This window comes from Balaenoptera physalus, assembly GCF_965194825.1.
Source record: "Balaenoptera physalus genome assembly, chromosome: 2".
NCBI lineage: Eukaryota > Metazoa > Chordata > Mammalia > Artiodactyla > Balaenopteridae > Balaenoptera > Balaenoptera physalus.
Genome location: NC_138883.1, coordinates 82,411,896 through 82,425,710, shown reverse-complemented (window position 1 = coordinate 82,425,710; position 13,815 = coordinate 82,411,896). Strand labels below are relative to the sequence as shown.

General features: G+C 35.2%; 1 protein-coding gene across 1 annotated transcript in view; it reads right to left on the bottom strand.

Annotated features, from left to right (window-relative positions):
• Positions 1–2,184: 2,184 nt before the first annotated feature.
• Positions 2,185–13,815, bottom strand: part of FAM98B (family with sequence similarity 98 member B) — a 33,714-nt gene continuing 22,083 nt past the window's right edge. Inside the window, exons 7-8 of the mRNA XM_082443305.1 lie at positions 5,332–5,499; positions 2,185–3,247 (exon numbers count right to left, since the gene is read on the bottom strand). Of these exons, the coding sequence (XP_082299431.1) occupies positions 2,915–3,247; positions 5,332–5,499 (501 nt within the window). The 3' untranslated portion in view covers positions 2,185–2,914. The remainder of the gene's footprint in view (positions 3,248–5,331; positions 5,500–13,815) is intronic.

Sequence of the window (13,815 nt, the reverse complement as noted above, 5' to 3'; positions counted from 1 at the left end):
AGATTCCAATCACTCAAATTCCATGGTGGAATGTATTCTGGTACACTTGGATGTGGTATATTTATCATTTTGGCATTTCATAGTACTTCATACAAAACAATGAAGTCACACTGACAACTTGGCCCTAGAAGAGAGATTAAACTACCTCCCCTCCTCCACCCACAATTCCCACTCCAAATATCTCTACCCTGTGCCCCTTACAAGGTATAGATAGTATCATTGCTTGGAACATTCTCCATCACAGATATTTTGGGAGTTATCATACCTTCTTTTGACACACATAAAGGTAATTAAATGTTTTTTGGTTTAAAATGTTTTTTTCTGTTTAGTGAGGCAAGATTTCCCTGATCTGCAGAACACAACGGAACAGGTTAAAAGGAAATAATTCATCTCTTCTTTTACCAAGAGCTTATGTGTAATGTTGTGGTAATTATGTATGGATGGACAAATCCAGGTAAGAGGTCAGTTACTTCTTTAATCCAGAAACTCGCAGTAAGATCATGGCTATAGGTGCTATTAGATGCCACAAGATAGACCAAGGCAGGGAGAAGAAAAAAGGGGAGGGAAAATGAGGTAGTAGGAAAAAATAAAATTAAGAACTAGGCAAAAAAGGATGAAGAGGTGGCACAGAAGAAGGTGTTAAGATTTTAGGAAGCAGTGAAGTGCCATTCATCATACTCTGCATTTGTATTGCACTCAATTTATAAAGCATTTTCACATTATGGCCTTTCACATTAAGGCCCCAAATTGCCTTATTGCTATTCTAGATATTTCTTAGCAAACTTTTCTATGAAAGAAATTTTTACTGAAAGAAGATTTTCATGAAAATCCTACCTCACAGGAAAGAATACGATATTAGGTTCTAGACCACTCAGCTTTTCATTCAAGTGAAGTTTATAGGAATGTGTAAATAAGAGTGGTTCCGGCTCCAACAAGATTCCAGGAGCAAGTGCTAAACTTGGATAAGATTTACAGTGAGTAGCAGATAACCCAACATAACCCAACTCCTATGAAGGTACAAAGAAATCTTACAGAAATTAATAAACTAATGTTTCTACCATTATTCGCCATAAACCTTTAGTAATAAAAGAAGCTGAAAGTAGTTGTAAACCCGTCCTGTATCAGCAACTAAAGCTCCTGAAAAGAAATGAAGCAGAAATGTAAAGGTTTTAAATGAATAGTTTAAGTAATAACTTTTTTGAAATATTTTACTCCAGTGGTCTTTGTGTATATATTTTTTAAAATTATTTATTTTTCAAAGTTCATAGCTACTGATAAAAGTGTTTCCTTATATGGAAAGCCTTTTCTTCAACTATCACAAATGAAATTAAATCTTCATTACATATAAAATTTTTTAAAAATCTAAGCTTACGAATAACCAAAAAAATTTGTTTTCCCATCCTGAACAAATTTCCTCGAAGGGTTAAGCTTGAAAAATACATGGCCAAGACTGCAGTGTACACAATATGTAAAGGTTTAACATTATTTTAGATTTCCCCACAGGGTTTACTGTAAAACAAAACAACAACAAGAATAACACTGCCAAATATCAAATATCATTTGTCCACAGGTACTCAGCCTTCTATCTGTTGAGCTGGTTAGACCACAGAAAGTTGTTACGCACAAGAGTTGACCAGGAGCCTACAGATTTTAAAGTGGGATTGAAAAAGTTTATGTGACTGTATCTTTTTCTCTCTCTACACCAAGAGAAAAATGCATTACTTGGGCCACCTCTTAAACCATTCACAACAGGCCTTTATAAATTCTCAACAAATTGGACTTGTACTTAGGTCTTTTTAAAACAACCTGAGAAGGCACAAGTATCACATTCCTTATTTGACAAATGAGGACAAATTAATCCTTGAGAGCTATGGCCATTTCAACCCATAGCACCCCTAGGCTAGTGTCATGATTTGAATTCACAACTCCTGATTCCCAAGCCTTTGACTGCTCCAACCACCAAACCACATTTAATCATTCCCCAACCCTTTGTTTCCCAAATCTAGCTGAGAATCAGAACTACCACGGGATACCCTGGCCCTACCTCTGATCTACTGAAACTGGACATGAGTGTCCTAGTCCTGTGTAGCACAGTGTAGCCTGCCTTTTAATATTCGGAGACCTACAGTGATGGCACAAATGATGAAGAAACCAATTTACAGAAATATTTTTCACACCATCATGTAAAACTAGTACATGTCTTTGTCCCTTTAGAGTAATTCTGACCTCAGTCTTTAATTCTGCTGTCAGTCAAACAAAATTATACAGATTTCAAATCCAGTTGTAAAATAAATCAAATATGCATAGCAAAAAACAGACTTCAGCTTCAATTAATAGAATTTTAACACAAACCTGGCTAGAGGAATTGCTCATATAAAAGAAAGAAAAAGTCAAGAAACCTTCCTCTTGAACACAACTATCAATCAGTCCCTTTCCCTATTTTGTAAAGTAGTATTAACAAACACAAAACACAGCCACAGGAATACAGATGAGGCAATAGTCTATATTCCTTTCCACTACAAGTGGGGTCATTTATGTGTTTCAGACCTGAATAAAATACAGGTAACAATCTAAATTCAATCATGACAATAAAATACTTTCTATTTTCCAAGTTTGATGGTAATAATATATTTACACTTTAAAAATAATTTTTGCTCGGTTTTTTTTTTTGTTTCTTAAAAAGACATAACATGCTCAAGAGTACACAGAATATGGAAAAAATCATCACTTTGTCTAAGAGATCAAATAGTAGTATAAAACAATGCTCTTTACATACTAAACCCAATTCAAGAATGATATCATCAGGGAATCTAACATGGTGTTTACTTCAAAGATGACATTCAAGTAGTTATTTAGAACACTATGCCTAATGTATCTATTAAGAAGTAAGCCTGCTATCTAAATGCTGTAGCTTTTAATATCTTCTATATCCACCACCACCTCCTCCATATGGATCTCCATAACCTCTTCCACCATAGCCCCCTCTTCCTCCATAGCCCCCTCTTCCACCATAATCTCCCCTGCCTTGGAAACCTCCTCTACCACCCCCTCCTCCACCTCCACTCCACCCCCCTCCCCCTCCCCAACCACCTCTTCCACTCCCACCACCTCCTCTACCACCACCTCCACCACCCCAACCACCCCTTCCACCGCCTTCTTGTCTCTTTTGCCAAGGGGGCATTTCAGGGGGTGGTGGTTCAATTTCATTCGGCCGTCCTCCCCTGTCAGGCACCCTTCCCATCAGCACCTGTGTAAAGAAATATTTTCTTTCAGTTTCCAATATTTTAAAAGTTAAAATTTACATAAAGGATACAAGCAATATTGAAGTTATTGTTCTAATCAAGAAACAGAAGTCAAATATTTAAGGACATGAAAGTATCAGACATGGCAGTATGAATTAATATTGAAAATACAAATGTGATTGTGTGACAAATTCCTCACAATGTGCTGTTATTTTTAAGCAACGTGGGGGAATATTTCTGAAACTTAAGGACTTGTTTAAATTTGTTTAGCAAATTTTATAACAAAGGTAGTACCCATCACACTAAGAAATTTTTTTAGCAAAACATTTACAATATACATAAAATACCTACCTTACATTAATTGACTTCATATCCATTTATGCAACAACTCTGGACTTTCTATTGCCATTGGTTTGGTAATAGATTATCCAATAAAAGACTATTTCTGAGCACATTTTATTTCAACAGAGTATGAAGTATATATGATAACATGTTCATCTCTGACTGCATTATACCCACATAATGGCTCTAATCCAAGGTTATCGTTGTAAAGAGATACAAGGATTTTCAATAAACTATTCCTTTTTTATGAGAAATTAAGCTCACTAACTTTCAATGATGATACTAGTTACTATATTATAGAGAAAAGAGAGACTTGACACACTTCCTTAACCATGCTTTATAATGCTTTGAAGGATAAACCAAGGAAGAGTTTGCTTTAAGTCTCCAACTTTCTGTAGAAAGGAGCTACTTTATATGCCCGTGTACAGAGATCAACAGGAAGCAAATAGCTTCCTGCTAGTCTCTTTCAGGAAAGAAGGTAAACCAGAACTGCCTCAACCAAAATGATCTATGAATCAGTTGTGTTCTATTTCCTTTGATTCTCTAATCAAAATCACGTTTTACTACTTTATGTCATAAATGAAAGACAAAAAGTACAACATCCTCACTGTGGGACAAGGTTCGAAGAAGGAAACATTCTTTTAAAAGTCAGCAATAACATCCTAATTACCAAATCCAAAAAATATCAGTAGCTTTTTTCTTGGTCGTTATCTTCATTGAGCTCTCCACCAAACATGCTATGTTGGTGGATATACAGGGACGCTGTTCCAAGATCTCATAATAAGATTGCCCTCAAATAATTAGACTATAAATTACAAACTCAGAAAAGAGATGGGCAATGTCACTTAAAGAAATAGAACTCTTGATCCATCAAGACTAGCTTATAACCTGATGCAAGACATTAAGTAACATATTTAAAGACAGAACACTTTAAGAAGAGAGGGGGTTGGTCTAAAATGGAAGCAGGAAGGCCCAAACACTGGTGCCTAACTTAGTAATAATTAGCAAAACTGACTTTACATACAGCCATCCCTTGATACAGGATACCTTTCTCACTGCACTGAGTGAGAAATGTTTTTAAATTACCCAAATCCCTTACTTCTGATTTCTTGCTCTTTTGTAGTAGTTTGTCATAGAGTGATCTATCTAAATGAAGAGTAAGTATATGCTAATCAAGCTGATATAAACATTCTAAATTAGTTTATTGTTGCTGCTGCTGTCGTAAAGTAAAAAATTCAGACTCTGAGCTTATTTAAGACCACTGTCAGAGCAATGGATCTACACTCTGAATCAGGAAATGGAACCTCCAAGAGATTCCGCAACTTGCCCAAGGTGATTGCTCTAAGTAAATGATAGAGCTAGGATGTGAACCCAAAGCATGTACTCTTCCCTTTACATCAAAAATCTAAGGAATATGTGAGTGCCCGAAATGACTCCTACAGATTTTTACTGACAAAAAATGATTACATTATTGGAAAGAAGGCAAATAATTCTTGCTAATGCTATTCATAAAAATAATTCTTAATTCCTCTAATTCAGATAAAACTGTGGTTTAATTTATGAATACAGAAATTCAAACAAACATGCACACAGAAAACATTACTAAGCCTAAACTGACTGAAGCCCCTCCACTACTCTCTTTTCTAGGAGTTCACTAGGATTAAAAGAAAAATGGATTAAATCTGTAAAAACGTCAAACAAGGATATTATAAATTCATTATGCACTGTTACTGAAAGAAAAACCAACCTTATTAATGGCACATGCTGTCTTCTCCCGGCTGGAGCCACTACTTGTCCTGATGATCTTGGATAGATCTTCACGGGCAGCAAGTAGATGTGCCAAGGTTATTGTTGTCTTGGGTGACAAAGCATAACGCTTAGGCTGGTAAATTCTTGCTATGTCATCTGTTTTTATCTAAATGACAAAATTCAGGGAAAAAAGGAACTAAAGAACATTTCAATGAAAGAGCAATGGCGGGACTTCCCTGGTGGTCCAGTGGTTAAGACTCCACCTTCCAATGCAGGGGACGTGGGTTCGATCCCTGGTCAGGGAACTAAGACCCCACATGCCGTGGGGCAACTCAGCCTGCGTGCCCCAACTACTGAGCCCACACGCTCTAGAGCCTGCGCGCCGCAACTAGAGAGCCCGTGCACCACAACTACTGAGAAGCCCGCATGCAATAATGAAAGATCCTGCATGCCACAACTAAAGATCCTGCATGCCACAATTAAAGATCCCACGTACTACAACGAAGATCCCGCATGCCACAACTAAAGATCCTGCATGCTGCAACAAAGATCCCGCGTGCCACAACTAAGACCCAACGCAGCCAAATTAATTACTTTTAAAAAAGGGAGATGGCAATCATAATCTTCAGAAAGAAGAAAAGGAGATAATAACACAAGCAAAGAAACAGAGAAAAGCAAAACATTCAAATATCTGATAATCTGTAAGTAGAATGAGAAAAAAAAAAAGCCCAACAGATGCTAAAAGACTACATAACTACCAGTAACAACTCATTTAAAAAGTAACCGAAAAAAAAAAATTCCATTCATATTAACAAAAAGCAAAATACCTAAAAATAGCTGTACCGAAAACACACACAGAACCTTTAAGAAGAAAACATTAGTAAATCTACAAAAACAAAAGTAAAACTTGAATAAACAGAAATACCAAGTTTCTGGATGGGGACATTGAGTATTGTCGGTTTCCCTCAAAATTAACTTATAGATTTACTGCAGTCCTACTGGAATGTTTTTTTGGGGGAAGTGGTGGGCAGGGAGGTAGGGGATATCTAAATCATCACTGCCTTAACAGTTAACATTCACTGACTACTTGTTAAATGAGCCAAGCTATTCTTCATCTAACATCATATCTTTAATCTTCAAAACATCCTTTTAGAGTGGTTGTATAGATAACACCATACTATCCTACCTCAGACTAATTAAATGGAACTGGTGGGGGGAATAGATTGATGAAACAAGAGGCAATTGAGGTTCAGGGCCTCATAAATGCATGAATGCAATAAACGATAGAGGAGGCATCAAAGATCAGTGAGACAAAAAGACATGAAGGAAACTTAAATGTCTATTATTAAGTGAAAGAAGCTAATCTGAAAATAATAATCTGTATGACTTCAACTATATGACATTCTGGAAAAAGCAAAACTATAGAAATAGTAAAAAGATTAAATGGGTTGCCAGGGGTTGTGCAGAGGGAGGGAAGAATAGGCAAAGCAGAGAAGATTTTTCGGGCAGTGAAAATATTCTGTATGATACTATAGTGGTGATACATGTCTTTGTGTATTTTTTCAAAACCACAAAATGTGCAGCACCAAGAGTGAAACCTAATATAAACTATGGGACTTTGGATAATAATGATGTATCAATGTAGGTTCAACAGCTGCAAAAATTTACTACTCTCGTGGGGGATGATGATGGGGAGGTTATGTGTGTGTGGGGGCAGGAGGTAAATGGAAATCTCAAAACCTTCTGTTCAATATTGCTATGAACCTTTAACTGCTCTAAAAATAAAGAATATTAAAACATTAAAAAAAAGAGCAATGAGAAAAGAAATAGATTTTTTAAATGGTGCTGCAATGAACTGTTGTCTATTTGTAAAATAATAATAATAATAATAATCAACATATAACTAAGGGGATTCCAAATATAATAAAGAGTTCATTGTTTAACTACAAGCAACTATATGCCAATAAAATGGACAACCTAGAAGAAATGGACAAATTCTCAGAAAGATACAAGCTTCCAAGACTGAACCAGGAAGAAATAGAAAATATGAACAGATCAATCACAAGTACTGAAATTAAAACAGTGATATTAAAACTTCCAACAAACAAAAGTCCAGGACCAGATGGCTTCACAGGCGAATTCTGTCAAACATTTAGAGAAGAGTTAACACCTATCCTTCTCAAACGTGCAGAGAAAGTAACAACCCCCAAGCTCATTCTACAAGGCCACCATCACCCTGATACCAAAACCAGACAAAGATATCACAAAAAAAGAAAATTACAGGCCAATATCACTGATGAATATAGATGCAAAAATCCTCAACAAAATACTAGTAAACTAAATGCAGCAACACATTAAAACGATCATACACAATGATCAAGTGGGATTTATCCCAGGGATATAAGGATTCTTCAACATACATAAATCAATCAATGTGATACATGACATTAACAAACTGAAGAATAAAAACCATATGAGCATCTCAATAGATGCAGAAAAAGCTTCTGACAAAAATCAACAGCCATCTACGATACAAACTCTCCAGAAAGTGGACACAGTGGAAGCATATCTCAACATAGTAAAGGCCATATACAACAAACCCACAGCAAACATCATTCTCAATGGTGAAAAACTGAAAGCATTTCCTCTAAGATCAGGAACGAGACAACGATGTCCACTGTCTCCACTTTTATTCAACATAGATTTGAAAGTCCTAGCCATGGCAATCAGAGAAGAAAAAGAAATAAAAGGAATCCAAATAGGAAAAGAAGTAAAACTATCACTGTTTGCACATGACGTGATACTATACATAGAAAATCCTAAAGATGATACCAGAAAACTACTAGAGCTCATCAATGAATTTGGTAAAGTTGTAGGATATAAAATTAATACACAGATATTTCTTGCATTCCTATACATTAACAACAAAAGATCAGAAAGAGAAATTAGGGAAACAATCCCATCTACCATCGCATCAAAAAGAATAAAATACCTGTACTCAGGAGGCAAAAGACCTGTACTCAGAAAACTATAAGATACTGATGAAAGAAATCAAAGATGACACAAATAGATGGAAAGATATACCATGTTCTTGGATTGGAAGAAACAATATTATCAAAATGACTATACTACCCAAAGTAATCCACAGATTCGATGCAATCCCTATCAAATTATCAATAGCATTTTCCACAGAATAAGAACAAAAAAATTTTACAATTTGTATGGAGACACAAAAGACCCTGAATAGCCAAGGCAATCTTGAGAAAGAAAAACGGAGCTGGAGGAATCAGGCTCCCTGACTTCGGACTATACTACAAAGCTACAGTAACCAAAACAGTATGGTACTGGCACAAAAACAGAAATATAGATTAATGGAACAGTATAGAAAGCCCAGAGATAAACCCACACACCCATGGTCACCTAATCTATGACAAAGGAGGCAAGACTATAAACTGGAGAAAAGACAGTCTCTTCAATAAGTGGTGCTGGGGAAACTGGACAGCTACATGTAAAAGAAGGAAATTAGCACATTCCCTAACACCATACACAAAAAAAAACTCAAAATGGATTAAAGACCTAAATGTAAGACCAGATACTATAAAACTCTTAGAGGAAAACATAGGCAGAACACTGACATAAACTGCAGCAAGATCTTTTTTGATCCTCCTCCGAGAGCAATGAAAACAAAAACAAATGGGACCTAATGAAACTTAAAAGCTTTTGCACAGCAAAGGAAACCATCAACAAAACTAAAAGAAAACCCACAGAATGGGAGAAAATATTTGCAAACAAAGTGACTGACAAGGGATTAATCTCCAAAATATACAAACTGCTCATGCAGCCTAATATCAAACAAACAAACAACCCAATCAAAAAATGGGCAGATCTAAATAGACATTTCTCCAAAGAAGACATACAGATGGCTAAAAAGCACATGAAAAGATGCTCAATATCACTAATTATTAGAGAATGCAAATCAAAACTACAATGAGGTATCACCTCACACTAGTTAGAATGGCCATCATCAAAAAATCTACATACAACAAATGTTGGAGAGGGTGTGGAGAAAAGGGAACCCTTTTGCACTGTTGATGGGAATGTAAATTGATACAGCCACTATGGAGAACAGTATGGAGTTTCCTCAAAAAACTAAAAATAGAATTACCATATGACCCAGCAATCCCACTACTGGGCATATACCCAGAGAAAACCATAATTCAAAAAGACATATACACCCCAATGTTCATTGCAGCACTATTTACAATAGCCAGGTCATGGAAGCAACCTAAATGCCCATCAACAGACGAATGGATAAAGCAGATGTGGTACATATATACAATGAAATATTACTCAGCCATAAAAAGGAACGATATTGGGTCATTTGTTGAGACGTGGATGGATCTACAGACTGTCATACAGAGTGAAGTAAGTCAGAAAGAGAAAAACAAATATTGTATATTAACGCATATATGTGGAACCTAGAAAATGGTACAGATGAACCGGTTTGCTGAGCAGAAACTGAGACAGAGAAGTAGAGAAAAAACATATGGACACCAAGGGGGGAAAGTGGTGGGGGGCAGGAGTGGTGTGATGAATTGGGAGATTGGGATTGACATGTATACACTGATGTGTATAAAATGGATGACTAATACGAAAAAAAAAATATCTGATAGTGGAATGGACCTGGAATCTTTGATCACCTAAGACAGTTCCTTGAACTTTGTAGGTGTCTAAAATAATATTCAGTAATTCTTTGCCAACTATTGATCTTAATGAACTAAATCAGGCTTTTGTCTTAGCTTTCTTAATAAGTTATAACACAGAGAAAAGTGCATTAAGTCATAAGTTTAACTATAAACTTATGACTTATGTGAGTTATCTGAACTCCCACTAGTATAACCACTACTCAGACCAAGAAACAGAACTTTCCCAGCACCTCGGAAGCCTTCCTTATACTATTTCCTGGTCATGACCCCTGCTTTCTGCCCCCATAATAACTATTACCTTCACCATAAATTTGTTTTGCCCAGTTTTGAATTTTTTAAAAAGAAACCATACAATGTATATAATTTTATGTCTGCCTTGTTTTGCTGAATATTGCTCATGAGTTTTATTTCTGTTGTTGCTTATAGCAATACTCACTTATTTTTACTGTCTTCTATATTTTATTATATAAATGCAAAATATATTCTAATGTTGATGAACAAAAAAAAAAAAAAAAAGAAATCCTGGGCATGGATTGACTTCGTGTTAAGAAACTCATTACAGGCAGGGAAAAAAATGACAAAATGAATATAGAAGGTCAAGAATTTGTATGCCCAAAAAAAAAAAAAAAAAAAGCACAAGAAAAGATGCTCAATATCACTAATTATTAGAGAAATGCAAATCAAAGCTACAATGAGGTATCACCTCACACTTGTTAGAATGGCCATCATCAAAAAATCTACAAACAATAAATGCTGGAGAAGGAGTGGAGAAAAGGGAACCCTCCTACACTGTTGGTGGGAATGTAAATTGGTACAGCCACTATGGAGAACAGTATGGAGATTCCTTAAAAAACTAAAAGTAGAGCTACCATATGATCTAGAAATCCCACTCATAGGCATATATCTGGAGAAAACCATAATTAGAAAGGGTACATGCACCCCAATGTTCACTGCAGCACTATTTACAATAGCCAGGACATGGAAGCAACCTAAATGTCCATCGAAAGAGGAATGGATAACGAAGATGTGGTACATATATACAATGAAATATTACTCAGCCATAAAAAAGAATGAAATAATGCCATCTGCAGCAACATGGATGGACCTAGAGTTTATCATACTAAGTAAGTCAGACAGAGAAAGACAAGTATCATATGATATCGCTTATATGTGGAATCCAAAAAAATCGTACAAAAGAACCTATTTACAAAACAGAAATTGAGTCACAGATGTAGAAAACAAACTTATGGTTACCAAGGGGGAAAGGGAGGGGGGAAGGATAAATTGGGAGATTCGGACTGACATATACACACTACTATATATAAAATAGATAACTAATAAGAACCTACTTTATAGTACAGGGAACTCTATTCAATACTCTGTAATGACCTATATGGGAATAGAATCTAAAAAAGAGTGGATATAGGTATATGTATAACTGACTCACTTTACTGTACAGCAGAAACTCACACAACATTGTAAATCAACTATACTCCAATAAAAAAATTAATTATAAATTTTTAAAAAGAGTTCACTGTTTAAAGTTTTATTTTAAACCGAAAAACTTAACCATATTATAGACTAAAATTTCTGCACATCAAAAGACATAAAACAAAAGACCACTGGGGAAAATATTTTCAACAAATAAAGCAACTAGCTAACTTCCTTAATATATAAAAAGCTCAATCAGAAGGAAAACAGGAAGACCTTAAGGGGAAAAAAAGACAAGACACAAATAGAAATTTCAAAAAAGAGGAAATTCAAATGACTAATAAGCTTATGAAAGAGTTCAACTGTACCACTAATAAAAAATATACAAGTTAAAACAATTTAGTCTTTTTTAACCATCAAGTTAGCCATAAAATTGGTAATATTCTAAATATTAAAGAAGCTAAAGTGAAGGCAAAATTTCATTTACCCTACTTGTAGGAACTTAAATTCATACAAACTTTGCAAAAAACAATTTGGTGATGTGAATCAAGAGCATTAAGAGTCATAACCTTTCACACAGTAAATTTCCATTTAGGAATCCCTAGGAATCCAGGGGTTTCACATCTGCAGACATGGAGGGCAGATTGTGCAGTTACATGGGACAACATGGATGAACCTTGAAAGCATTATGCTAAGAAGCCAGACGTAAAAAGCCACATATTGTATGAATCCTTATATATATGAAATATCCAGACAGGCAAATCCAAAGAGACAGAAAGTAGGTTATAGTAGTGAGTGTCAGAGAAGGAAGGTGAAGGTACTGCAAGTGACCACTAATAGATGCGTGTTTCTTTTGGCAGTGAGGGAAACGTTGTGGAATTAGATAATGGCACAGAATACAGTGAATATACTAAAAACCACTGAACTGTATACTTTAAGATGGTGAATTATATCTCAAAAAATAAGAAATAAATTAAAAATTAATTTAAAAAGGACACCGAAATAGAACTTTTACAGATATGGGACAATGATCACAATATATTCAGTAAAAAAAAAAAAAAGCAAACTATAAAAGTATACTCAGTCTTATTTCAATACCCGCAAAATAACAGAGAAACCAGATTAACCATACTAATAAACATGTATAATCTTTTTGAAGGGCAGCTCTAGAGTGTGCATCAAAAGCATTATAATGCATATTCTTTGATCAAGAAATTCCACTTTTAGGAATATATCATGGACATGAACAAAAATTTAGCTGCCAAAAATTTCATTACAGGGTCAAAGGAGACAAAATTAAAGGAAAACTCAATGTCAATCAATAGAGTATATCTGTATGCAAAAGATTTTAAATGCTGTAGAACAATATTTGATGAGTCTTTCAACAACATCAGACACATGAAATAGGGAGAATAAGATAAAGATATATTAAATTTAACAGGAAAAGAAAACTCAGGGTATAAATGTATATACTCATATAATCAATTGAAAAGGATGGCATGAAAGGCCAAAATTTGACCTATACTCTGAGAAAAAAAGTATTTTAAAAATCTTCCGGACTAAGGAAAAAACAACAAAAACACAACCTCCTTGTCCTAAAACATGATGAAAAAAGACCAACATGAGATGATAAAATATCAAGATATTTCCTAAAGGTATCTTCTCAAACACACTAAATTATTTAAAAAAATTAAAAATACACATATACTACAATAAAGAGAATGGAAAAGGGGATACAGGTCAGAAGGGAAAACCAACATCTCAGAAAATGAAACTGGGAGCCAAAAATAGGGGTTAACTGTCTATATGTGGAATAGTCTATTCTTCCAACCCCTGGTGCCATGTTGCCACTCCTCCTCCTCTGGCCAAAGGAGAATAATGTACAGAAAAAATTGAGGTTTCCCTTCTTGAAAAAATGAGCAGCTACAGAGAAAAGACTTCTCCAAGTGAGCATCAGGAATTTCCACAGCACAGGAGGCAGCTCCAAAGTCTGACATCAACAATCCTGATCAACGACTACAGTTCCCAATCAGTTTTTCAGTGTCTTCTCTTAAATATGAACAAAGGACCATCATGATTTGAAGAAAGCCACCACAAGAGAGAGACCAAGAAAAACAAACCAAAAATTGCCCTGGAAGAGACAGAAATAATTAAAGGGAAAAAAAAACACAAAACCTTTTATTAAAAAAATCTTTCATCCCCATTGAAGAAGACAGCACGTTCATAAAACAAGAAAAAAAAGAAAAAAGACATGAAAAAGGAAAACTCAAGAAGCAAAAAGAATTCCTGGAAATGAAAAAATGATGGCAGAAACAAAAATTTAGTGCCAAGCACAGAATAAAATT